The sequence below is a fragment of the Sceloporus occidentalis genome, unplaced genomic scaffold (assembly GCF_023333645.1).
Source record: "Sceloporus occidentalis isolate IW3139 unplaced genomic scaffold, rSceOcc1.0.p SCAF_49, whole genome shotgun sequence".
NCBI classification, from domain to species: Eukaryota; Metazoa; Chordata; class Lepidosauria; order Squamata; family Phrynosomatidae; genus Sceloporus; species Sceloporus occidentalis.
The window spans coordinates 2,298,865-2,323,484 of record NW_028317029.1 but is presented as its reverse complement, the minus strand read 5'-3'; the positions used below and the strand labels follow the sequence as shown (position 1 = coordinate 2,323,484).

The 24,620-nt window shown below is 38.9% G+C and overlaps 1 protein-coding gene across 1 annotated transcript in view; it reads right to left on the bottom strand.

Moving 5' to 3' along the window:
• LOC149288903 (cytoplasmic dynein 2 heavy chain 1-like) overlaps window positions 1–24,620 on the bottom strand; it is a 140,725-nt gene that overhangs the window by 69,573 nt on the left and 46,532 nt on the right. Inside the window, exons 61-78 of the mRNA XM_089491172.1 lie at window positions 24,465–24,591; window positions 23,550–23,691; window positions 22,809–22,918; window positions 20,274–20,372; window positions 19,278–19,401; window positions 18,521–18,684; window positions 17,460–17,579; window positions 17,126–17,260; window positions 16,502–16,645; window positions 14,428–14,517; window positions 10,453–10,518; window positions 9,452–9,502; window positions 8,887–8,964; window positions 8,417–8,548; window positions 6,532–6,604; window positions 2,897–3,057; window positions 1,651–1,776; window positions 50–160 (exon numbers count right to left, since the gene is read on the bottom strand). Of these exons, the coding sequence (XP_089347298.1) occupies window positions 50–160; window positions 1,651–1,776; window positions 2,897–3,057; window positions 6,532–6,604; window positions 8,417–8,548; window positions 8,887–8,964; window positions 9,452–9,502; window positions 10,453–10,518; window positions 14,428–14,517; window positions 16,502–16,645; window positions 17,126–17,260; window positions 17,460–17,579; window positions 18,521–18,684; window positions 19,278–19,401; window positions 20,274–20,372; window positions 22,809–22,918; window positions 23,550–23,691; window positions 24,465–24,591 (2,053 nt within the window). The remainder of the gene's footprint in view (window positions 1–49; window positions 161–1,650; window positions 1,777–2,896; window positions 3,058–6,531; window positions 6,605–8,416; window positions 8,549–8,886; window positions 8,965–9,451; window positions 9,503–10,452; window positions 10,519–14,427; window positions 14,518–16,501; window positions 16,646–17,125; window positions 17,261–17,459; window positions 17,580–18,520; window positions 18,685–19,277; window positions 19,402–20,273; window positions 20,373–22,808; window positions 22,919–23,549; window positions 23,692–24,464; window positions 24,592–24,620) is intronic.

Sequence of the window (24,620 nt, the reverse complement as noted above, 5' to 3'; positions counted from 1 at the left end):
GTTCGTCATGCTTAATGTTTCTTGTACATGTATAGAAAATAACTCTTACCTCATATGTTATCTTTAAACTCGCCTGCAGCAAAATCGTTGTAAATTTTGGATGAACTTCAGCAGTAAGCCATAGGCGGAAATTGGCATTTGGCTGGAGGGTGTTTAATTCCTATTGGATTATAGAAATGTAAAGTAGCCAATATATGCGTTATTTGCAAAAATAAATGTTACAATGAATATACCGTATTGGCTCGGATATAGGCCGCCCCCGTATATAGGCCGCACCCTAAAAGTTTGGTGCTTTTTTAAAGAAAAAAGTTTGCTGCCACTCTGCCCCCCCCCCCGACTTACCAGAGGAGACTCCCGGGTGTCTTGCGGGGGACATCTACGCAATACGCGTACACAACTTCCGGTGCCGGCACTCAGCTGATGTGCCGGCACCGGAAGTTGTGTACGCGTATTGCGTAATGCGTAGATGTCCCCCGCCAGCCCCGCAAGACACCCGGGAGTCTCCTCTGGGGGCAGAGGTAAAGCTTAGACAACCTCCCGTGCAGACACCCCCCCCCATGGAAAGTGCTGGCAGGGGAGGCTGTCTGAGCGTATCGGGGAGTAGCTGCGGGGGATCTGTATCCTAACCCTGCCCGGCGCCCGGGACTGCATGTCCCGGGCGTCGGGCGCTAGACCCCGAATATAGGCCGCACCCCCACTTTAAAGACTTAAAGTGGGGGGAAAAAGTGCGGCCTATATTCGAGCCAATACAGTAATCAATGTGCTAAAGGTCAGACTCTGTAGAAGTTATTGATACCATCTATGAGCCAATTGGTTTACAGAATTAGATTTGTAGCCATGTGAGCTTTCCAGACAACGTTCCTTCTGAACATGTTAGACTCTTCTTTGTGAAAGTGGTAAATGGTCAAGAAGCTAGACACGTAATGTACCTCTCCTCAATATTTTTAAGCGGATAAGATGTATTTTCAAAGTAGAAAAATATTTCCTATAATAACTTGAAGCCCAAATTACCCAATTTTAACTAGCGCCTTCGTATTCCATGAATATTCGCCCGTTCCTGTGTTCTTTTCATGCGAATATTGCTGCCCTCCATTGGTTGATGCCAGAGGAGCTCCCTACCGGCGACCAATAGAGTCCTCCTACGGACCTTTAACTCCTGACGCAAAAACTTGGCCTGGGGAGACCAATGGTCTCGCAGCTCCAGGAGTTAAAGGTCTGTAAGAGTGACTCTATTGGTTGCCGGCAGGGGCCTGCGCTGGCATCAACCAATGAAGGGCAGATGCCCCTGATCAAAACATGACTATGTAATTGCAGCTGCCCGGTATACATGGAATGAGCTCAAATGTAGTGTCTCCCTAAAAATTTATTTAACTGCTTTCCTTATAAAACACTTTAAATACTCTCAATGTTGGAGGGCTTTTATTGCTGCCAATAGATATAACAACATGTCAAGTCTATTAGTCAATTTGCAGCCATTTATCCTTTCGTATGACACATCATATTTCAAGCAGCCCAGCCAAACAAGACATGAAAATGTTTTTCCTAAGATTAGATTTCCAATTTCATGAATGGAAGTCCAAATGATGTAAAACGTGAAAGTGAAGAATCTGTGCTCAGATAATCTCGTCAGCTGTTTGGGTTTTTACTTGCCTTTTCCAGGACAGGAAGCCAAGAAATGACAAGATGCAGATTTTTTAAGCAGAGCCATTCCCCTTCCTTGGCACACTCCCTTAATGTTTGTATGGCTAGATCAGCTTGGCCTTGACCCATCGCCACCTACCGAGAAAGAAAATTATGCTGCAATTACCAAGATAATGCATAAGTGCAGTTTAAAACCAATTAATCATACGTACAGAGACTAAAGCTTGATTAAGGCAAGAAGATCAAAGAATAAATATTCTTGAAGGCCCTTCAGCTAGGGGAGTTTGAGACTGGTTCACATTAATGAAATTAAATACATTTTTCACAAGCTGAGCCAGTCGTATCGCCCTACTATACAAATATCCAGATACTTTTCAGAAATAGCTGATGTAAAAAATGAGACAGAGTTGCCTTACTAATTTCTGTCGGTCATATCCTTATGTAACGGCAAATAAAACCCCACTTGTACTTAAATCAAAAATTCTAAGAAACCCAAATTATGTGCGTTCCATACTTTTTGAAAGGGGGCTCTTAGTACTAGGGGACTCGCCCTCTGGATCACTCAGTGGAGAGAAACGTGGCTCACTATCATTAACATGATAACCAAGACCCGAATCCTCCGGGTCGCAGGGTCTTGACACGCCCCGCTCCCGCTCCACCCCATTTTTTCATTGAAATGGGGGTGTTTCCTGCTGCCGTCAGCGGGACCGCCCACTAACGTCAGTGCGCAGTTGTGGCCGCATCCCGCAAGGGAAGGCTCCGGGTAGCCGGAGCCCAGAAGTTCCCAGGTATGATGATAATTCTGGATGGAGCCATTGGTTCGGTTGCCTTTAGTTGAGGATTACGTGTCCATTTAAAACACACATCTGATAAGATAATTCACCATTGATGTCATCTATAATATTTTAGGCCAAAGTTTGAAAAGTGGTCTCGTTACTGTAGCAACGAATAATATGGGCCAATCAGCAGGAATATTTATTGGTTGCTAGGATAAAATAACTTTTTAAAACTATGTACCAGCATTATTATTTTTTTTTTTTAAACATCCCATTATTCGTGAATGTTAAACTTTTTTCAGCTGGGCTGTATTACTTTCTAAGCAGACAGGCGCATGTCGGCTTTGCAGTGGCATGGGAGGAATAAACAGATGCTCACAAGCCCCATTCAGATGCTAGTTTGTACATACCCCACTGAACACTATACAGAATTATACGTAAAATGTTAAATCCTAATAATAATCAGAATATGCATTTACTTCGTGATACCGCTCTCTGCCAATCTCGGCACTGGCCAGTTCCTGCAATTCCTGGGACGGGTCCGCTCCCGGAGATATAATTATTAGAACTGGCTCCGTAGCCAGAGTTTCCTTACTCAGGCGTTTCAGATTCAGAGGTGGAGGAGACAAGTCTTTCAGTCCTATAATAAACAATGAAACTAAAATAAGCTGTTGCATACATATACACAAGTTGAGTAACCCATTTTTGAAATGTTTGAGACCAGAAGTATTTCGGATAACGGATCTGTTTATGCGTATTTACTCGCTGGTCACTCTTCTCAACGTGAACATGGTATGCCGGTGCCGGGGTAAGGCCGTGGGGGGGTATTTTATCCCCGTTCTCCACTCTCTGGCCAGTTGTGTGGCGCACAGCGTTGGGTCACGCCACCAAAATGCTCCTTGCCAAAGAGGAGTCAAGGAAACCATATACAGACTACAGGAGAGATCAGACATATATTGTGTCCAAACACAATAAGAATCTTACCATAAACATCAAAGCAGAAGTTATATACATGGTACATATATATAAATACACGTATATATATATATATATATATATATATATAATTATATATAAATATATATACATATACCATTTACTGTACATATAGTCCAGACAATAATGTATTTCTGATGATGTTATCACTGTCGAAAAGCTAAACATACGGTACATCCACTCCACGTTCCGCTGCCAAATGAATCATTACAAAAATAAACGGCCTCGCTTCCAGACTCCGGAAATAACCTTCAGTTCAAAAATGGGCTGAATACAGTGTGTGAAAAAGGTTAAGATCAGCTGTAGTTTAATAAGAGCTTTTACATATATACAACTGCCAAATAATTACTTGTGTTATAGAATATTATATTTATTAATAGTTGCTATTTTAGAGTACATTTATAACATACTTTGTTATTTTACCATTATTTCCAAAATTGAAAAAAAAAAAATACCTTGATAATATCGTTTACCCTTGTTATTTTATTTATTTTAAATAATTTTAATCAACTGATTTCAAATCTTGCGCTTCTCAGCTTTTGTCCAGTGCCACAAAAACCTTTTAGCTCTATTGAGACCACCGATAGCGGCATTAAGGTAACACATGCTGTTAGGGGCTTACCCCATAAATAATTAATTACAGGTAACAAAAGTACAGATATTTAGCACAAGTTGGTAGAATATAAAAAAATATCAATAACTTTAAAAAAAATCATAAAATCATGTATTTTCATTCATCTTCTGTTTCATTTATTATAAACCCATGTTATGCATTTATTACAGATAAACAAAAATCTCAAGGCGTTGCTATGGCAACATCACACGCTGTCCACACAAGCACCTTTTAACATAAATACAAAATGTGGATCAGAAAGCGGGACAATCTCCGTATTCACAGCGGAAATTGGTGGAACTTACTTTTTTCACCCAGAATACCGGCTTTCTACAGCAGAACAACATATGGGTGGATGGAAAAACTGAACAAATCTTCAGAACTGCACTTATTTTTTAAAGATGCCAAAAAAAAACATACATGTGGATTCATTTACACGTTATATTAACGTATTCAAATGATTGATGCCCTGATCTACAAAAAAACCTGCATCTTTTACAAATATCCCTGATCGGTTAAAATAAATTAAGCTAATTTTGTTTATTTATACGTTTGCATTGAAGATAAATAAGGTTCTTTACTACGAAAGATAATTAGTTATTCGAATAGCTTGACATTTTCCATTGTTGATTACATTTTATTTTGGTTTAGCAATAAAGAGGAAGAAAAAAAATCATTGAAATAATAGAATATTATTAGGCTGCCTGCATGAAAGTGTTTTTGAGTCAAGCACATCGGGTCTAACAATTTAGAGGCTTAAAAAAGTTTTGCAAGAAACATTAAATTGTTACGGGGGGCTTAATACTCCTTGTGTATCCTTCAGCAGCCCCTTCAGGTAGGGCAGGACATTGATGAAACCAGCCGTGTAATAACTAAGCCAACAAAGTCATATACGCATAAGAAAAAATATATATCGGGAGGGAACAAAAAAGTACCGCAGCAGGATATACAAGGAAAAGAAACTCCAAGGTAAGAAGTTAATGTTTCCCTTGTGATCCTCAGCTGGGAAGCGAGACACGTGCAAGCAGAAAGGGTGCAAAATAATCAGACAGCAAAACTCGTCTGCCAAACATAGACACAAAAAAATAGTGCTGGAATACCAAGTCGGTAACGTTTAACCAAAGTTTAAAACGAAGACCAAATTGCCGCTGATCTGGAGGCACGTCTGCCAGTGCGGTCCATGCAGTAGCCAGTAGAGTGGGCTTTCCGACCAACAGGGGGCAGCGAACCTTCCGCAGTATTTGCTTCATGGATTGTCTGTATTAGCCAACAACTGAGGCACCTCAGAGACACCTTAAGTCCCTTACAGGGACCAGCAAAGGAAAAATGGGTCCTTTGCAGGTAAACCAGTAGCGCTCACTTGATGTCTAAGAGATGCAGCTCTGTATCTTTCCCATTCTTTGGTACCGGGAAAAAAAAGTTGGTAACGCAATATCCTGAGAAGCACGAAAAACAGAAATTCTCTTGGGGAGAAATTCCGATGGTAAGCAGAGCTCATGTTCATCCAAAACGAATGGAGAGCGAGAAGACCGGGCTTACAGGCCAGAAACTCGTCAGGCAGAAGTAACTGCCACCTTTAACATGAGAAGGGATGTAGGATTCAAGCAGATTAAATAGAGGTAAAGTATAACGTCTCAAGGCCACATGGAGGTGCATGGTTTGGAGATTGAGGCCTCACACTGGCTAATGCTAATCACTGGACCAGAGGATGAGATCACATCAAAGCCCAGAAAGGAGCTTAGGGCAGTAATAGGCACTCATAAAGGCTGGACACGGATCCTTGGAAAATCCTGAATGAAGAAATTCCAGAGCTTGCAGGCCTGACAGACGAAACGGGAAAGAGTTCCTGGGGCCATCTTGAAAAGGCTTTCCAAACGGCAGCATCAATCTTTCTCGTGACCAACTTCATGCTTTCTGAGGGTAAGTCCAAGGTTTAAGAAAAGAGCCCTTTCAACCCCCAAGCTGTTGGGTGAAGCAGTGTTGGAGATGGATGTAGGATAAGACCCTGAGAAACTACATCTGAAATTAGGAAGTCTAAACAGTGGCCAAATGGACAACTCTATCAGATCCACATATCACACTCTTCACGGCCAAACAGAACCTATCGACCATGTCTCCAAGTTCAAAAAGGAAAGCCATTGTCAATGTATTTTAGTAGAATAGTAGACAGTTTGCCCGATGGATTATGATTTAAGGGGCTTTAAAGTTTTCTTCATTGGTGTATCCCAGCCCATTCCACTAAACAGCAGCAAAACCACAAATGTTTTATTTAGTGAAATATTAAAATCTCATAATGTCGGCTATACACACATGCCTGTCCAGCAAGTACCCCCTGCATAATCCAGGCTGAGGGTGCAGAAAAAGAGCAAGCCCAACAATCTCAGTATGCAAACTGTTCTGTATCTACCCTCCCTTCATATAACCAGCAATAATATATCTTCCTCCTCCTTTGTATCGCTTATATATTTACAAAAAAAATGTTTAGTAATTAGTTCAAATACTTACCCAGATTCTTGAATGCAAAGAGGGCCATTGCACTTTGAAGTCTGTCTGGTCGAATTGCTTGGACAACCAGAACCTGGAAAAAAAATATGATAAATATGAATATGTTATATGCAGGAATGATATTCACATTCCAGAACCACCGGCTTTGTCCTTGGCCATTTCATTTAGTCAAGTGGAACTATCATCTATCATCATATTGCTGCATATTTATAGTTTTGGACAAAAAAAAAAGAGCAAAATAATGCGGTATATGTGGTCAGGTGGGGGCAGGGTGCTGGACCCTGGCAAAATGGCAAAACATTAATTTTACATGATTCCATTTTAGTTATGGAGAGCAAGAAGCTTCTGTAGTGCCCAGTATACAGATAAATATTAACATTGAAATTGATCATATATAAAATTAACAGTATCATGAACATATGTTAAGACCCGTGTAAAAGATCATGTGCACACGTCAGTGACATGAATATTGCTCCCAAGGTGGGGGGACAGATGGGTTATTTTGTGAATTAAGGTGGCGGGGTAAGAGTCTGAAAGAACATGACAAGGATTTCAGGGAATAGTTACAGCACGGGAGAAATCTTAGATATATGCGAGTGAGCAGAAGGGTTAACGGTTGACCCGTCGTGGTCACAGCAAGAGAGTATCCGGACATAAGCAAGAATCTGGAGTTTCAGGTCTATTTCGGACAGTAAGGGCATTACAGAAAAAATGCACTAACTTTATGCAAAGTCCTAAAAAAGTTATAACTCAAGACGTCAAAATGGGGAAAAAAAATTCTTATAGTTTTAGGAGATAGTGGGCGCGAAGTCCTTCACTAGCTGCACTTTTGTAAGCTATACTAAAATTTTGATTGTGATGGAAAACCGAAGAGCAAACTGGCCTTACAAGTCCTACACTTTACCAACTCAAAGCTGGAAGGTATTTACATTTTGAGTTCAGGGCCACTTTATAAGCTTTTCTAGCATGCTCCTCTCCAAGGAGGGTTCCACCATTAGATGACTACGCCACGTTTCTACTAATCTTACAGAAACCCTTGCAAAATATGCTATTTGGAGACATTTTTGATGCTTAGTGACATCAAGAAAATAATTACGCTCAAGAAAAAGTTTTTTCTTTAACGCTTTTTACTAATGCAATAAAGTCTACATTTAGGCCTGCCTCGACCTCTTCATTTTTACCCTCTGCAAGGACCCGTTTTACGAGTCTAGAAGTTATGTGTAGAACCATTGTTTGGAAGTTGGCATAGAAGTGAGCATAATTTAACTCAAACATGGGACTGATTCAATGGTAGCACATTCTTGCCACCGCAAATCGTTGGCGAGAAACATTGGAGCACGGAGGAGAAGTTCCGCAGAATCTCTAGAGCTGCAGCTCCTCCTAAAGGTAAGACATTTATTTTATTTTAAAAAAAATAAAATGATAAATACATATGAAAGTACTTAAAAATGCATTCTTTGTTTAATATGCTGCCTGGGACACTGGATAATAGGCTATTGTGTTAGGAAAACAAGGTTATTTCACCCAATTATTTATATACTTCAAGTATGTCCAGTATTGGACACATAATAAAAAAAACGGGAATAAGTGTCTAACCAAATCCAAACCTCTTATTGAGCCAACATAGAAAAATGTAAAGTCACATTAGCTTATAAGAGATGGATTCCAGCTGAAGAAGAAAAAAACACGGAATTCCCAAAAGATTTACAAACTAAATTTAAAAAGAATGTTTCGGGGACGTTTTCATGTTACCGGGTCATGTTGCTACGTACATGTGTATAATATAGACAAAAACTGTAAGTATCCAGCATTAATTAGATTAAAGGGTTTCATATTTTCCAGCCGCGCCAGTGATCAGTAAAGGGGCCGCGTTGTTCCTACCGACCTGCTGAAATAAGGAAAGTTTCTTGCCGATGGCCGCGGGAAAATCTTGCTCACAAGCCGAGCTCCTTGAAAAATGATTCCACAGATTTGCATCTTCAAGGCTCAGAGTCTGATAAAGAGCTGGAAGCGAAGCCTGCGAGATAAAGCACGTTGATCACATTTGGGTGGATTGGAGGATTCAAACACATGCAGTTTTTAATTAAGCCATATATTATTTTCGACAGGTAATATGAGAAACGAGATAAGCCGTTACCTAAAAAATAAAAGAGCTTCGCTACACAAACGTATGAATTTAAACATATTAGAAGTGAAGCATAAAAAAAAAAAGATGGAACTCTCACTAAATGAATTTATCAATGTCAAATTATCAAAATGGTATTAAATTGCCTGGATTTTTTTTGCTTTTTTTTGCTTCCTAGATGAGTTAGTATTTTGGTTTGTTTGTAAATAATAACAACAACAACAACATACCTTTAACAAGGCTACTGCCCACGCTCTTTCTTGCTCAATCCATGACGGAATCTGATCCCGAAGTGTCCTTTGAGAATCCTGAAAAATGGATAAGATTTGAGAAGGCTGTGTACAGTGTTAGATTTACAGAGCATGCCTTTTGAGCTTTTTGTGGCCAAAGGATTACTTCATTCATTGCGAGAATGCTCCTGTACTGATGAACAGAACAGTATTCAATCATTAACACAGAGTTCTTTCATTCATTCACCAATTAGAGTTAGAATATATAATGTTACGCAGTTAGCAAACAGTCCAAGTTTTTATCTTTTTTTCTGTGGCAGTCCTATAATGTAGATGATGGGTAAAAATCTATGGCATATATTAACCAATAGCTTTTTGGAGTTTGTGGAAAAGCTGGAAATGTCAACCCCCCCCCCCACAATTATATATTATAAACATAGATGGCCAACTCTAGTGAGCTTAGCCTATAAGAACCATTTTAGCAGGTTCAAGATTTCATTATTTTTATGCTTTTTTTAACCAATTAAACATGCCTTTTAAAACATTTTTGAAATGATTTACTTACAGACTTCTTGAATACGTCTCCAATGGTAACACCGGTAAAAACATCCCATTCCTATAACATGAAATACAACATTCTTTTAGAGACTTTGAGTTTTTAACTCAGACTGTGAAGATGGGGTTGGAAGTAAAGGAAGGTCATAGGGGAAGGTACGTGAGGATGTTTCCCGATACAAATAACGATCATCTACAAGTATGGGATTACGATCAAAGCAGAACAAGGCAGCAAGCAGAGAGAATGCGTACAGGGCAGACGACGGGGGCAACGAGGGCCAATGATGGGGGATACACTTCTTTGCTTAAAATAAACAGGGAAATGTTAGCTGTGTGGCTATGTCCCTAGTCTTATAGGGTATAAACGGCATGGTACGCATCCAGAAGGGAAACCGGCCCTGGCCAGGTCAGAGGTAGATAAATCAAATGTGCGTGGCCGCCTGCTGGGTACACGCTGCCACATTATACACTCTTACCTCTTAGAACTAGAATATTACCGAGGGCGGCCATGTGTTTCCAGCAAAAATATGTTTATTTACAATGCTAACGAAGTCCATTCCTCTATAGACTTTCATTAGTCGGGAATCAGGCTGTGTGATTAAGACCGAGTTATTCTATATTTATCATAAGGACGTATGATAAGGAATCGGGGTCTAGTTGTCTAGTAGATTGGCCCTGGATAACAGAACCAGAACACATAATATTCACTGCCTGGAGATATTATTTCATGCAAAAACTGCAGCTGAGTTAAAGAAACAAATACAGCAAATAAATGTATTTTTCATCTGATACTAAAAATGGTCAGAAAAAAACAAATATAAAACACCCTTTGCATTAAAGATCAGTATTGTGTCTGAAATTGCTATTTACTTGTACATCCGCAAATTACACTGAAAACACTTTCCATACTTCTACCCACCGTACGGAAAGTCCTGCTTACTGTGCTCCACGGCTGCTTTTATCATTAGGGTAAGATAAACAGATCTATATCGGACTCTATCATTTACTTACGTTCTCTTGGAAAAGCTCCGGATGCATTCCACGGACGAAATGCAGGGCGAACATCAGCTGATCAGCCTAAACATCAAAACACAACGATTAGAAATCCCAACACAATTACACGGGATGAATTTTGCAAGTTATATCTGGTAGAATTATCTAAAATTCACCAAAGTTGCTTTATTCCATTTCAGTGGAGCAACCAGGGGTGATTATGAGCTCTGCCCCCTATAAACGCAGGAGAGCGGGGCAGCTAGGCAAGAGAATCCCCCCGAAGATCACGTGTCCCCCTTAAATTGGGCACGCATTGGATTTAAGTTATCCAGTAACACACGCAGACGTTAAACGCACCAAATCTCACATGCAAGACAGGCTCTTGAGCTGTGCTAATTGCTATAATCCCACCGCAGACCTGCACGAAACATAAAGCTGCTTTCACACTAATTCAGGTCATAGTGCAAAATCATGAAAATGCAGAATATTTCTCGTTAAATGAAGAGGTCTCCGTGTGCGGATTCACTGGGGAGACTACAGAGGGGGCCGCGAGCTCAATTACTTACCGCGTCTCTGCGGCCACTCACTTTACAAACCGCGTTTAAAAATGTGTGGGGTGAGGTTGTAAGATAAATGTGGAAATGGATTCTGGCACCTCCTGTTGTCCATGGTGGGCCTTAAAGCACTTAAGGATCATACTAAACGCTTGCAATTTGTGCTTCAGGGGTGATTGGGCTGTCTTGTTTGATAAGACATTTTATTTATGATACAGGAAACTTCTACAGATTTTGACTTTGAGTAACATTTGAATATATATATAATTTAAAAAAAAAACAAAAAAAATCTTAGACTTAATATATGCCTTGTTGCACATGATGTAAATGTCTGAAACAGGGTAGAAATTTTGGGTGGAACAACTGAAATAGGAAAGGAGTAAAAAAAAAAAAAAAGCAGCAGTTTAACGTTGATAAATGTAAAATAATACACTTGGGGTGTAAAAATCCCTAGGTAGAATACAGCATTGGGGATACTGCTCTGTGAGCGACAACAGAAGAGAAGAACGGGTGAGTAATTATTTGAGGCAAGCCGGCAATGCAATCCAGCGTCCAAAAAAGTGTCGCAGGGTGCCAGTTTGTACAGAGAGAGGCATCGGTAGCAGAGGGAGGAGGTTCTGCCACGTTACGGATCTCTGGTCTCACCTACAGCATGGTGTACAGTTTTGGAGATCCCATCTCCAGAATATTATTTAATTTCTGAAGCGTTCAGGAGGGTAACTAAAGTGGTGAATGGTTTGAAGGGGGAAAAAAAATATCGAGGAGATTAAATACATAATGGGATTTAACAAATTTTAATTTCAAAAGTTAAGAGGTCAAAATCTAAAACTAGAGGATCAGATGGTTAGATGCAATGTAAGGATGTTTTACTTTACAGTAAAATGGAACAGATAAATGGAACAGCCTCCCAGCAGAGGGTATGATGAGGGAGTTTAAGCATGCATGGGCTAGGCATAAAGCTATCTGAAAACATGGACAAAGCCAAGGGCAGACTAAGATCTTCACATCAGGAAAAATTGCAAGCTACACTGGCCAAATGGTTCTTATCTGCCATCTAATGTATTCCTGCCATCTTAAACATGCGCTTTCACATATAGTGCTCTCCATAGCACAAACATACTGTATGTCTTTCAAACCGAAGCCTCTTAACGGATCCATCTAACCCATGCCTCCCAACTGTCCTGATTTGCAGCTGCAGCCTGCAGGACTAGTTGAGAGATCACAATCTCCCTCTAGTCGGCTCAACATTAGGGAGCGCTTTACTGCTCCCTAATCGCTACACACCAGTAAATAATGCAGAGCGCAGGGATATGACGTCATCACCGCGCTCTGCATCAATAGCCGGCGTGTAGCGATGAGGCAGCAGTAAAGTGAGGTAACAGACCTTGCTTTCCCACCACAGGATGGAGGAAGGATGGAGGAAGAGGTAAGAGATGGGGTGAAAGGGATGTAAGGGCAGTGTATGTGCATGTATGTGTGTGTGTGGGCAGGTGTGTGTAAGGGCAGTGTATGTGTATATGTGTGGATAAAGGGCAGTGTATGTGTATATGTGTGGATAAAAGGCAGTGTATGTGTATATATGTGTCTGTAAAGGCAGTGTATGAGCAGGTGTGTGTGTGTGTAAGAGCAGTGTACGTGTATGTTTATGAGCAGGTGTGTGTGTAAGGGCAGTACACGTGTATATGTATGTGTGTTTATCGGCACATGTGTAAGGGTAGTGTGTATGGACAGGCGTGTCTAAGGGTCCTGGGAGTGAGGCTAACATTAGCCTTTTTTAAGTTAAAAAAAAAAAAAAATCTCTGCTGCTGCTGACTGCCCAACAAACATAAGAGGGCTTCTTCGGAAGCTACTAAACAACGGTTAGAAGAAGGGGGCACATTCTACGGCTCATGCTGTCACCGATTACTGAGCTTGCGGCGGTACTATTGTACGCGTTAAATGTTAACATTCCCATATCTGCGAAATGAAATATTTCGCAGCCAATGGCCCGTATTACTCGTCTTTCGAGAATGTAAGGGCCGTCTCTTTTTTTTTAATTCATCGTAAATGGAACGGAAGGTGACCTTGTACCGAGTAACACGTGAAATCTATTTTAATCACAACAATTCCACGGGAAATAAATGATTTGCTAAACAGTACAACTAATGAAAATGAAAATGGTCCAATGTTGCCGCTATTAAGCTTTGACATCTGCTTTATCATCTGATTAAATATGCAAAAGAAGCATAATTCTCAATTAATTTGAAATATAAGGACGGTGCGGATGCATGCAAAGAGTCTCTTGCCTTTATACCGGGCAGATGCCGTAACGGAGCAAAGATGCGCTGCTGTTCCTGCCGAACGCCATTTACTGCGAGATATATCCGAGGAGCCGACGCTGTGACAGACGCAGCTGGGAACCCCCAGTGGCAAATAAAACCTCTCAAGAGATCCCTTCGAGCTTTGCCACCAAAGCAAGCGTCCAAATACATTTAAAGAACCCGCAAATTCAAAGATGCCATAAGCGCGCTAACCAGGCAGAAACTCCAGAACACTTTTAAAGGTGGCGTTCCACTTATTATTAATCCCATCCTCCAGGACGTTAACACATACAAACCTCGGCAGATCCGTCGTCATTCCTCAGAAGGTTTCAGCACACAGAAACAACACGGACATTTAAAAAGCCTCTCTACGGCAACAACCTAACAATGCCCGCTTTGGTGTCTCGTGACAATTAAGCGTTCCAGGCAAAAATTAGGAACGAGGCAACGTTTTTTTTTTCATGAATAAAGCGTTATTTCTGGGTAGGGTATGGGCTTAGCAGTCCAAAGAAGGATGTTTCTAACACTCCATTCAGTTACAAGAGTGTTAAATATAGGACAGCGGGTGGAACAGCGTCTTTAAAAACATATAGACGCAGGAACAGTGAATAAGCTCTTGCAATCAGAAAAAAACCTGCGAGTTCAGAAACGCATTTGGGAAGCAATACAGATAACGTTCCGGTGTCTCTTAGGCAAAGGTGCAGTCATTCGACACAAAGTTCCTGCAGATTTATATATTTATTAATTATTTTTAGGAAAAAATGTTCTAGATTCTATTTCAGATTTGACGGTTATAACTGAACACTACTTTATTTTAGCGGAATTAAACAGATTAGTGTAGCTGACATCAGTTTTATTAGAAATTAAAAAGGGGATCATTTTGGAACCAATGCGCACACACAAAATATTTTTTCATGATGTCACAGTATGGATATAGAAAGGATGGATAAAGGAAAAGTGAAATACAAGGGGTCACCTAACAGCTTCTGATTCTAATCAATGCGTACAGCAGGAGAGAATCAAAGACAAACTTTGTTTCCGGGGTATGTGTCTGCGGGGTGAGAAATGTTTTTTTTCCTCCTAAACTCAACTTGAACAGTTTTCTTATATTACTGGGACATTAATATAGTCATTCCTACCTTAAACAAGGAACGGCAGACATACTCATAGACCGTATGCTTCAAAGAACCGATCAGCGATTTAATTCGGACTTCGGTAGTTTCTGAGTCCTGAAGAAGGCAACATAGAAACAAAGTCATCAATTAATGGTACCATAAAATCAAGAGTAGATTCTAGAACTCCAGTTATACAGGAGACTTTATATCATCATCATCTTTTATTTATATAGCACCAACAATGTAGGCAGCGCATCTTCCGATACATATGTTCAAAGGGTCTGACAAAACTAGTTCTAGTTCAAAAACTAGAACTGGCAGACTAAGACAAACCGATGGCCCATAGGCAATGTTCCATCTAATTTTTCTTAGTTGGCGTGCGCAGAAAAAAAATTCTGTCCTTGTGCAAAAATTTTCACGGAGCAAAAATTTTTGTGCGCACAATATCTGCGCCGCATAAAGTTTCAAAAAAATTATTATTTTCTTTTTTTTTGGAAAAAAACTGTTGTGCGCACAATTTTTGGACGTGTGCGCTCTGTAAAAAAAGCTATGTGTGCGCGCACAAGCGCACAGCTTAGAGGGAACACTGCCCATAGGTAGAATTTATACCAGCAAGCAATAGCCGTTACTTGGTAAATGAAAACTAAATATTAAAGGCTTTTTAATACTGCACATCATATCCCAACAAAGTGAATGTGAAGTATATTGTCCTGTGACTTACAAATAAAACGATCCAATTGCTGCTGGTTTTATTCTCATTTATTATTATAGGCATTTTACAAATGAAATTGGATTGCAGAAGGCGATGCATCCCCCCCTTTCCAGTTGATTTGGCAACAACATTTATATTGGAGATTCTCAGAAGTCGCGTAAAAACAATAGGAAGTGCTTTGTTTAAATATGAAACCCCACAAAAATAACTAATTTATTAATTAACAAAAATAGTTTTGTTTTTTTTAATGCTTGGTTGCGTGCATGGAATTCTACAACACATGATTTTTTATTTGTGTTTATTGTGCGTCGGGCCTCTCACCATTAGATTCACAGGTTTGTGTTAAAACAGCAGTTTATTTGGTTGAGGATTATATATACACATATATATATATATATATATATATATATATATATATATATATATATATATATAAGCATTCAAACACAGATACAGTAGCCACTTACACTTTTTTTATCAGTTTTTCAGATTGAGTAAGGGGCTGATTACACTAGAATACTAATATTCAAAGACAATATTTATATTGTGCAAAAACACTCAATTTACAGGACTTGCTCCAAAAAAGTAGACGCTGTAAAATGTTTGGCAAAGGCTATTAAAACGCTGTTAAGGTGATCCTATACACTTTCATTTGCCGTATGGTTAAATTGATATACCATGGCTACCATGGAACGTTCCCGCTGACCTGACCATTCCATTGGTTGCTAGGGTGATAAAACACCTTTTGGCACTCATCATATGCCCAGAAACAAGGTGCTAACAAGGAAAATATTCAAATTCGCTTTGCTCAAATATTTATATATATAATAAAAAATAGAATTTTCTTTAAAAAAAATAAATATTTAGTATATTTTTAGATAATTGTTGGTTTTTTTTATTACTATTATTTGCATGTTTTTTAAATGATCTCTGTCTGCTGACCCCATTAGATATTCAGTAATTTACATTTTTATTACAAGAACAGTTTTCCTCCGTTACACCTGCAAACATGCTGTACAAATCATATCATTCAAGTCGGGGGAGAAAAACACTTCACTTTGGCACAAACTGCTTTAATATTTCTTGGATTCTGTTTGAAGAACACATTCAACCTGTCTGCTATTATTACCTTATTGCCTGCCGATCTGTCCCTTTAACATGCGTAAACACTCAGCTGGTGATTTATTTCAATCATTACATTTATTTTGCCGACCATTTTTTTTTCTTCTTAAATGTATGTATCTCAAAATGTGAACAAGTTCCCTGTTACAAGTAATTGCAACTTACCGGGTTTAACAAAGTTCTATAAATAAATCAAACATTTTGCTCGAAGGGCTGAACTTATTTCTACGGTATGTTGAACAGAATTTGCAAAAGAAACATTACCTGTTTGCTAAGCAAAGTCCGCTGGAAAAGTCTAAGGAAAGACGACAAACTAAAACGGTACATGTTGTTAATTTTGGATAAGTCACAGATAATGAAGTACATCTTGCTGGCACTTTCTGCTAGAGGAAGATATGCGTTCCGTTCCTGGGGGATAAAATAGAAATAAAAAGGGAGAACATAACACGCATTACATCCTGTGCCTGTAGCGCCATCTAATGGTCATTAGGAATTATTTAAACAATTCCCTTTCCATCTGTATACTGAACGGGAGAGCGAACACCTTTTGCGGCAGAACCAACGTCGTTCACTTCTTTCTCTGCAGCCCCCTTACAGAGGTTGCCCAGAGCCATCAACACGAACCGTCAGTGATACTTTAACCGGGGTGGATAATCGGAACGACCCCGAGGACAGGAAAGTAAGATGCCAGATCCCATGATTTAAATATAAAGTAGCTAAACATTTCGGAATCTGGGTCCACGGGTCTTCGGATTCCTGCTAAACCCATCTCACAACTGTCTAATCGTACAATTCTAATCGTATACGTGAGTACTGTCCTATTGGAGATAGGTTGCAGGGGGTGACGGTTGGAATTGAATGTCTGGGATATAGAATTCGAACGGATACCTGATCCAGGGAAATCTGAAGTCTGTGAGACTCTGTAAGGGACTCCTGTATCAGCGCACTGCTTGCTTTAGTTTGATTCAAGGATTCAATCAGGTCTTTGTTGTCAAGTATATTTCCTTGGGATGTCGCAAGGGTCTAAACAGAGGAAACAATGGAGGAGGTTTATCGCATAATCATAATTCTTTAATTAATTAAAAAGTATCATTTTGCTTGTTGCCAAAACAGCAATAACAATATTAAATAGGGGCTTTTCACTGGTTTTTAGTTGCAGGTATCTCGGCTAAGCCGTTTGCATGTCCTTTGGGTATTGATAACTTTAGTATTCATATTATACCTCAAGGAGAGTTTCTTCAAGTTTAGCCAACTGAATCTTCTTATCTTCTTCTTGTTGCAACAGTTTTGTCTTCTGTTCTTCCAGATCTGGTTTTTCATGCTGAATTGTTAAGGCTAAGAGCTAAATAAAATGTACTTCAGTTAAAACATTTCCTGGGGAATAATTTGCCGTACTCATCGATTCCCTTACAAAACACACCTAATAATTATAATGTTACCCAATCTAAAATATTTGAATATACTCAGAACTACACTTTACCATTTCTTAACATCCAAGCCTCAAACCCAAGGCCAGTTAAGAACCCTTTAGTAGCCATGCTCTCCTCTAATGATTGCTCAGGAGTGATCTGATCATCATCAGCCCACTCCTGACTGGCTCTGCAGCAGTTTAAATGCTGCAGAGTCTAAATGACAGCAATTTCTGCTTTTTTTTTTTTTTTTTTTTTATTTTTTTTTTTTTTATTAATTTAAACTCTTAACACTGGTGTTCCATAGGAGCACAGCAGGCCTGTGGAGATTGAATACACAAATATAAACACACTAAAATGTTATTGAAGGGGTTAATGCTGCATGATCACTCTTGACAGAACATTAACCCGTAAAATACAGTGGATTGCTTCACTGGATGCGTTAACGCTGTACAATCGCTCTCATTGAGGTTGGTCCAAAAATGCGATTTGACCCCCAGCAAGTAGTGTTATTGTTTGCATTTTCCTTGGCTTCACTTTTTCCATGGTTCCATATCTATTAAGGGTGCACACTGTCCTATGGACGCGTTAATACCCTATAGAATATAATTGGGATCTCATATAGCAGAAGAAGTAAAGAAAGTTTCATAGACATTAACGGAGGAAATTAAATTGAAAGATCACTTTTACTTTGTTTGCTAGAATACATTTGTATAGGTCAACCAATATCGACAATACAAATGTCAGTTTACACACTTTCAAAAAACATAAAAAAATGTAATTTAAGCTATTTTAAAAAATCTACTAACAGACTCCAGTTTGCTTTAGTTAGTTCTTGTAGGAAGGGACTACGAACTTAATGATGAACACTTACCTGGCCCCTTAAACCTGCTCTTGTGGTTGTAAAGTTGACTTCTGTAACGATGGATGTGGCGTCAGGTGGTATAAACGGGTTAGGATTGCGTGTTGACAGGAACAAGCGGAAATTTTCATTGTAGTCAATCGTTTTATCGCCAATTTGCACAACATACCGAGGCCCTAAAAAGTACAAAAAAAACTCAGTGGTCAGATTTCTTTTATCCTACTTTATCTGACACCTTTTGTCATCCCATGTGAGTTGTGTCACAGCACTACGACATTCTATTGAAAAAGTGGAAACTTGCCATTCTAAAATGTATTATATTTTACTTTAAAAAATAGTAAATATATACTGATTATAATAGCCATTATTATTATTATATAAAACATTTTTTTTTTATATAAAAACATTTTTCGTTGTTTTGGGGGGACAGAAACAGAGTAACCCAAAATATTCCCCAAACCCTGTTTGCTGGAAAAGTGAGAATTCCAATTCTCTACAAGAATTCTCATAAACTTTTAGACCCTGACTAGAATGACCTAAACTGTTCTCAAAACCTAAGCGCAAGTAGTTGTACTGGATTGGAGCTCATTACCTGTTTTAGTTAGGCTCTGCCCTAATAATTTGCACCGAAGCTGAAGCCAAGACCAAGGAACAAGAACCAAATGCATTTACCTGATACTTGGTCCACCAAGAATCTAGAAACACTTCAATATGATGAAGGCAAAGGGTGTCCGACACAGAAAGGACTCTCCTGCTGCATTTTACTCACCCTGAGCAATGAGATCTTTCCTCAGTAACGGATAAAGCACGGGCTCCACTCCGTCCATCTCCTGGATAATGAGGGTCTTGCCAAAGCGAACGGCCAGTTCAAGAGCGGTGATGAAGTTTGCATCCTGAGTTCATGAAGATACAGCAGAGCCAATAAGTAAACGTAGGGTAGGCTATATGTATCAAACCACCAATACTGCCTTACAGCGGGAAAGCCTTTCAGATATGGATGTTAGTTTTCTTCTTATTAAGAACTTTGTTTTATTACAGTGTGAACAGGCACTGGGGGAAAAACTAAAACCTAATCTTCTAATAAGTCTTTTTCTAGTGAAATAAAGACAGTGCCTTTTCACATACTGTCAGAATGTATCTCACTCACTAAATCAAGCCCACTCGCTTACTTCACTACTTTGATGTGGATGCGAGTGTGTGTGTGGATGCGAGTGTGTGTGTGGATGCGAGTGTGTGTGAAGTTTCTTTTAAGGATATTTTATAAGCATTTTATTATTGTGTTATTGTGTTTCATTGCAGTCAAAGTATTTTCATCCAAATGTCCTCCCTGAAATGCTGGAAAAGCACAGAGCTAATATGAATCCGTCATATTGTCATCTTAGAGTTTTCCTCTCTTCTTGGCATCTCCTATATACTTATCATATGGCATATATTATATATATATACACACACACACACACACTCTAGCATTTGACCTGAACTGTATTATTACTGCATTGCTGTAAGGAGGAAATATGTACACATATTCAGGGCCAGACTGGGGGAGCGGCACTTTATATTCTCGCAGCGACACACGTCAAGCCCGTGGCCACACACTGCGGGAACTGATCTGCTACTGGTTTGGCAGTATCGGTAAGTACGTGGCCCTATTGCCCACTGGTCCACCAGCGTACCAGAGGGCCGGCCCAGGCATTAAATACACGAATCCTTACTGTAAATCCACTGTAAATCTGTTTACATGTTATGGGTTTCACATTGATGTTACCTGTTGATTAATGACTTCCAAGCGGGATTCTTTCAAGTGTGTTTTTAACCATTCTGTTGCTTGGGAAGATGGGTCTATCAGAAACGGACACACTTGGCTCTGGAGAAACAATGTACTTCGATTAATCAAAAGATGCTCGTTTCATTTCTTAAGAAATTGTATCTGAAGACCACAAACTATTCTAGTATATCCAAAGGAGGCGAAGATATCAAACATGTATGTGTCCCACAGCTCAGCTTCAGGTGCAGAGCAATTCAGATACATACTGTAACATCTCAGGCATCCTATTCACGTCTTCGATCTTATTTAAGATGCATATTAGACACAACATGATCTCCACGTATAATACATTTCTAATTCGAGCACGCATATTCCGCACATGAATGCTCATTATACAGGAGATCATATAGTACCCTTGTTGACCATAAAGAATATTTTTTCCAACATCTCCTGAGGTTAGTAGCATCTGTATAGCCTGTACAACAGATGTCTGGCTTATGAAAGGCTCGCTCCACCAGGCTCCTTCCATTGAAGATGACAGAAGCGAGTCCTTTATAATGCATATTAAATATATTGAGATTTTTCATCATGCGGCATTTCGATAGCTCACTGGTTAGAGGATAAACCCCAAAGAAAAGCTGTTTTTGTCTTTAAATATTCAACAGCCAAGAACAAATCCTTCAAAACGTCTAAAATATTTTTTTATATTTTTTTTCTAAATGGAATTTCAATGAAATTCGACAAAAAAAAAAAATGGATCTAAAAGATAATAGGTATCCCGATACAATATATATATATATATATTAATTATATTTAATCATGGAATAGGGATTCTACAATTTGATACCGGTGAAGGGCATTGAGTTGAAGCAGCACTCCAGCCTTATGTTTATGATAAATGCTATTTGGAGTCTATTTTTCATGGACCCCAATTAATTTTACTAAATGCAAATCATGCAGACAGGCATTCATTGGTTAAATAATCTCCGGTGTCATTTAACCCCTCCCCAGCTGCCTCTACTGAAAGCGGGGAGCATTCGTCAGAACACTTCTTGCACATGCTCAGTACGATTACCGTTCTAGTTCATGGGAGCCAATCATATGTATGCTATATGAATACTAAATAAATATTACAAAGAGGTGAGAAACAGAAAACCTGCTAAAAAAAGGTAAAGTGCAAACAGAGAGAGAACCTGAGCCCTAGTTTTTTTATAACAGAAAATATATATTTTGTCTGATTTTGAAAATATATCCGTCAACATGTTTTAGCTATCGACTAAGTGTAAATATTATAAATGATTATGTTTTATTTATCACGATAAGAAACAAACTGTACACGTTTAATATAGACATGGATAGTGGACTTTGAAAGGCTTTTGTTACCACGGAAACCACATTGAGTTAAATTAAGCCAAAGTTGCCCTGATTTAGTAACATGTGTAATGAAAGTGGGAAGTTAACAATTACCTGAAAAGAGAACCAGAAAACTATGTCACTATGTATACGAGCAACAAACATGATTTGCAATTATACCATTATTTTTGCTTTTCACACTTAAATATATACAGTCTTGGTTTGGCCTCCGTTACGTATTACTCTGTAACTTATCACTACGGCAACTGACTGCACCAGATTCACTTTTCATACATAACTCCCCCCCATGTGTTATATTTACTAATGGGTGGCAGTAGACTATAAAGTGTAAGTCTTTGTATCATGATCATTAGTGGACCACAACTCCTATAAACCTTTGCCAGACAAAATTGCAGCACTAGAGGCTTATTAGAGGGACAAAGCGCTGTTCGCGTTTCACTTTCACTGGTTTGATGGATAGTAATCGTGCAAATCATATTTGTTCTTCATTTCTAGTAAGTTTCACAGAAGACGGTGCAGTAAATAGTAAGTCCATCGACCTAGGAAAATAAAGCTAAGAGAGTCATACTCGCCCAGCGTTGTCCAACTCAGAACTGGAAGGCTGCCATGTGCCAGGGGTGAAGGATCACAAATAATTAACAGGTAATTAACCAATTAATACAATGCTTTGGGAGACGCACAGGTGAGAGTCTGGCCCCTCGGCAGCCCTCGAGTAATGATGTTGGAGATTCCTTTACAAGTCTGTTCACAATCTTACCAACGGCGTCAAAGCACAGATCTAAAGCGGCAAAAAATGAAAAGAAAATAAACACTTTATTTAAAAAAAAATTATAAACAAAAACCATGAACAGTAAATTCATACAATAAAGACCTATAAGACATGACATTCAGATCAGCGCACTATGAATGGACTGGTTAAAGTGCATTTAAATCTTATAAGTAACTAAATACATAAAAATTACAAAATCAAACCATTTTGTTAAGTTATATATATATATATATATATATATATATATATATATAATAGTGAGCATTAAATAAAAGTCATACAAGTGATCAATCTTTTTCACTGTGACAATTCCATTTTTAAAAGTGTACCAAAAACACTATATTCAAGTAATATTATATTTGAAATAGAACTAGTCAAACAATTGTATTTACCTGCAAAATGACAAGTGCATTCTCTATGGAGAGCTCGTCAGAGGGCAACCCTTCACTTTTCCAAATGAGCTGCTCGCTCTCAGTAGACAGAAAGCGTCTTAAATCAAAGGCTGGGGAAAAGAAATCAACAGACGTTACATTCATCCCTGGAATTAGGATTCAGGAGAGAGAAAATGTATAGAACTAAGGTATCCGGGTCACGAGCGGCATGAAAAAGTACATACTATGTATGTATGTATGTTTATATAATATATACATATAAAATATATTTATAGTGGAAATCATATCGCCTTAAGGACTACGGGTTGTCCTTAAACCCATTCACGACAACGCATCATGAGCCCGTAAGGGCATATAGTGCAGATTACATTCTTAAACTGGTTTCTAAAACAAGTTTGAATAAAGAAATGGGAAAATAACCGGTCACATTTTCACTGCCCCCTGTTGTAACAGCGCTAAGGAATATGCTGGCACCATACAAACAAATGTAATTTAAAGTATAAACTGTTTTAGAAGGCTAAACATGCCCTTCATACATAGTGATTGGTTAATTAGAAACACATTCCTTGAGACTAGAAGTTTACTAAGCATTGAGACAGGCGAGTGTCATCCTGAAATTCAGCATCGTGACCAAGCCCTGTAACCAATACATCTCCGCAATAGAACGCTTCCTCGCACGACGGAAGACGGAGGGATGATTAAAGCTGCAATTCCACGTGTCCAAAGCCATCGATAACTTACTTTCCAGCCCTGCTGCTTTCCTCCATTGATCTATGCTGTCCTTCCGCTGGTCTTCTGGAGCGGCTGAAATGTACGTAATGAAAGCAGCTGCCAGCTGAGCTCTTTTTGGCAAAGAGTTTAATTCTTCTGTTATTTCTACAACCTTTCAGGAAAAGAAGAAAAAAAATATATACATTGAAATGTTACTACATAAAATACTGCATGTCTAAGAGCTTTTTTTTTGCCATTTTAACCATATGTGAGTTTAATTAGGACTCTTCTTTCTGCATTTGATGTACCAACACAGATTATATGTGCTTTTTTACAGAACAAATGGGGCTTTCATGTGAAACATGCAAAAATAATAACTAGTTTTTTGCTATTTTCTTAGAATTTCTTCTTTACTTTAGCTGCAACTGTTGAACAATGAGCAAATTTATTTTTAGCAACATCCCAATTAGACATACCCCACATACATCCCTTATATAGTAGCCTATAGGGTTTGATATCAGCCTGATTTCCCTGTCACTTACATGTAAGTCCATAGGGGGGGACGAAGTGTTTAAATTGGTTTCTAAAGCAGGGGACTGACTCTAGTGGGTCTTCAAAGTTGGCTTCATGGTTTATTATATATAATATATGTCAGCGCAGATGGTGTTAATGTTGTAAATGACTATTGTAGCAGGAAACGGCTGATTTTATAGACTTACAGAGGCCCTTTATCACTCCCATCACTCCTGTGTTCCAATGGCACGGTGTGTTCACTAATCATAATTTAAGTTAATTAAGGCAAATTGATCATTAGAAAACCCTTTTGCAATTATGTTACAGCTGGAAATGTCATTGTTTTCCATGAAAACAGCTAAGTGACCCCCAAACGTCTGAACAATAGTGTATGTAGAACCTGAGGGATAACGATACCGATCAGGCACTGACCTGCGCATTCCACCTTCTGTGCTCCCCATCTAGCTGGTTAATGAGTAATTCTGCAGACTGAATTATTTCCTGGGCTTTGGTTAATTCTGCTTCTAGTTTGGCCGCTTCAGTTGTTCTGGCTTGAAACCTGTAAATGGACAAAATAAATGGTTCGAT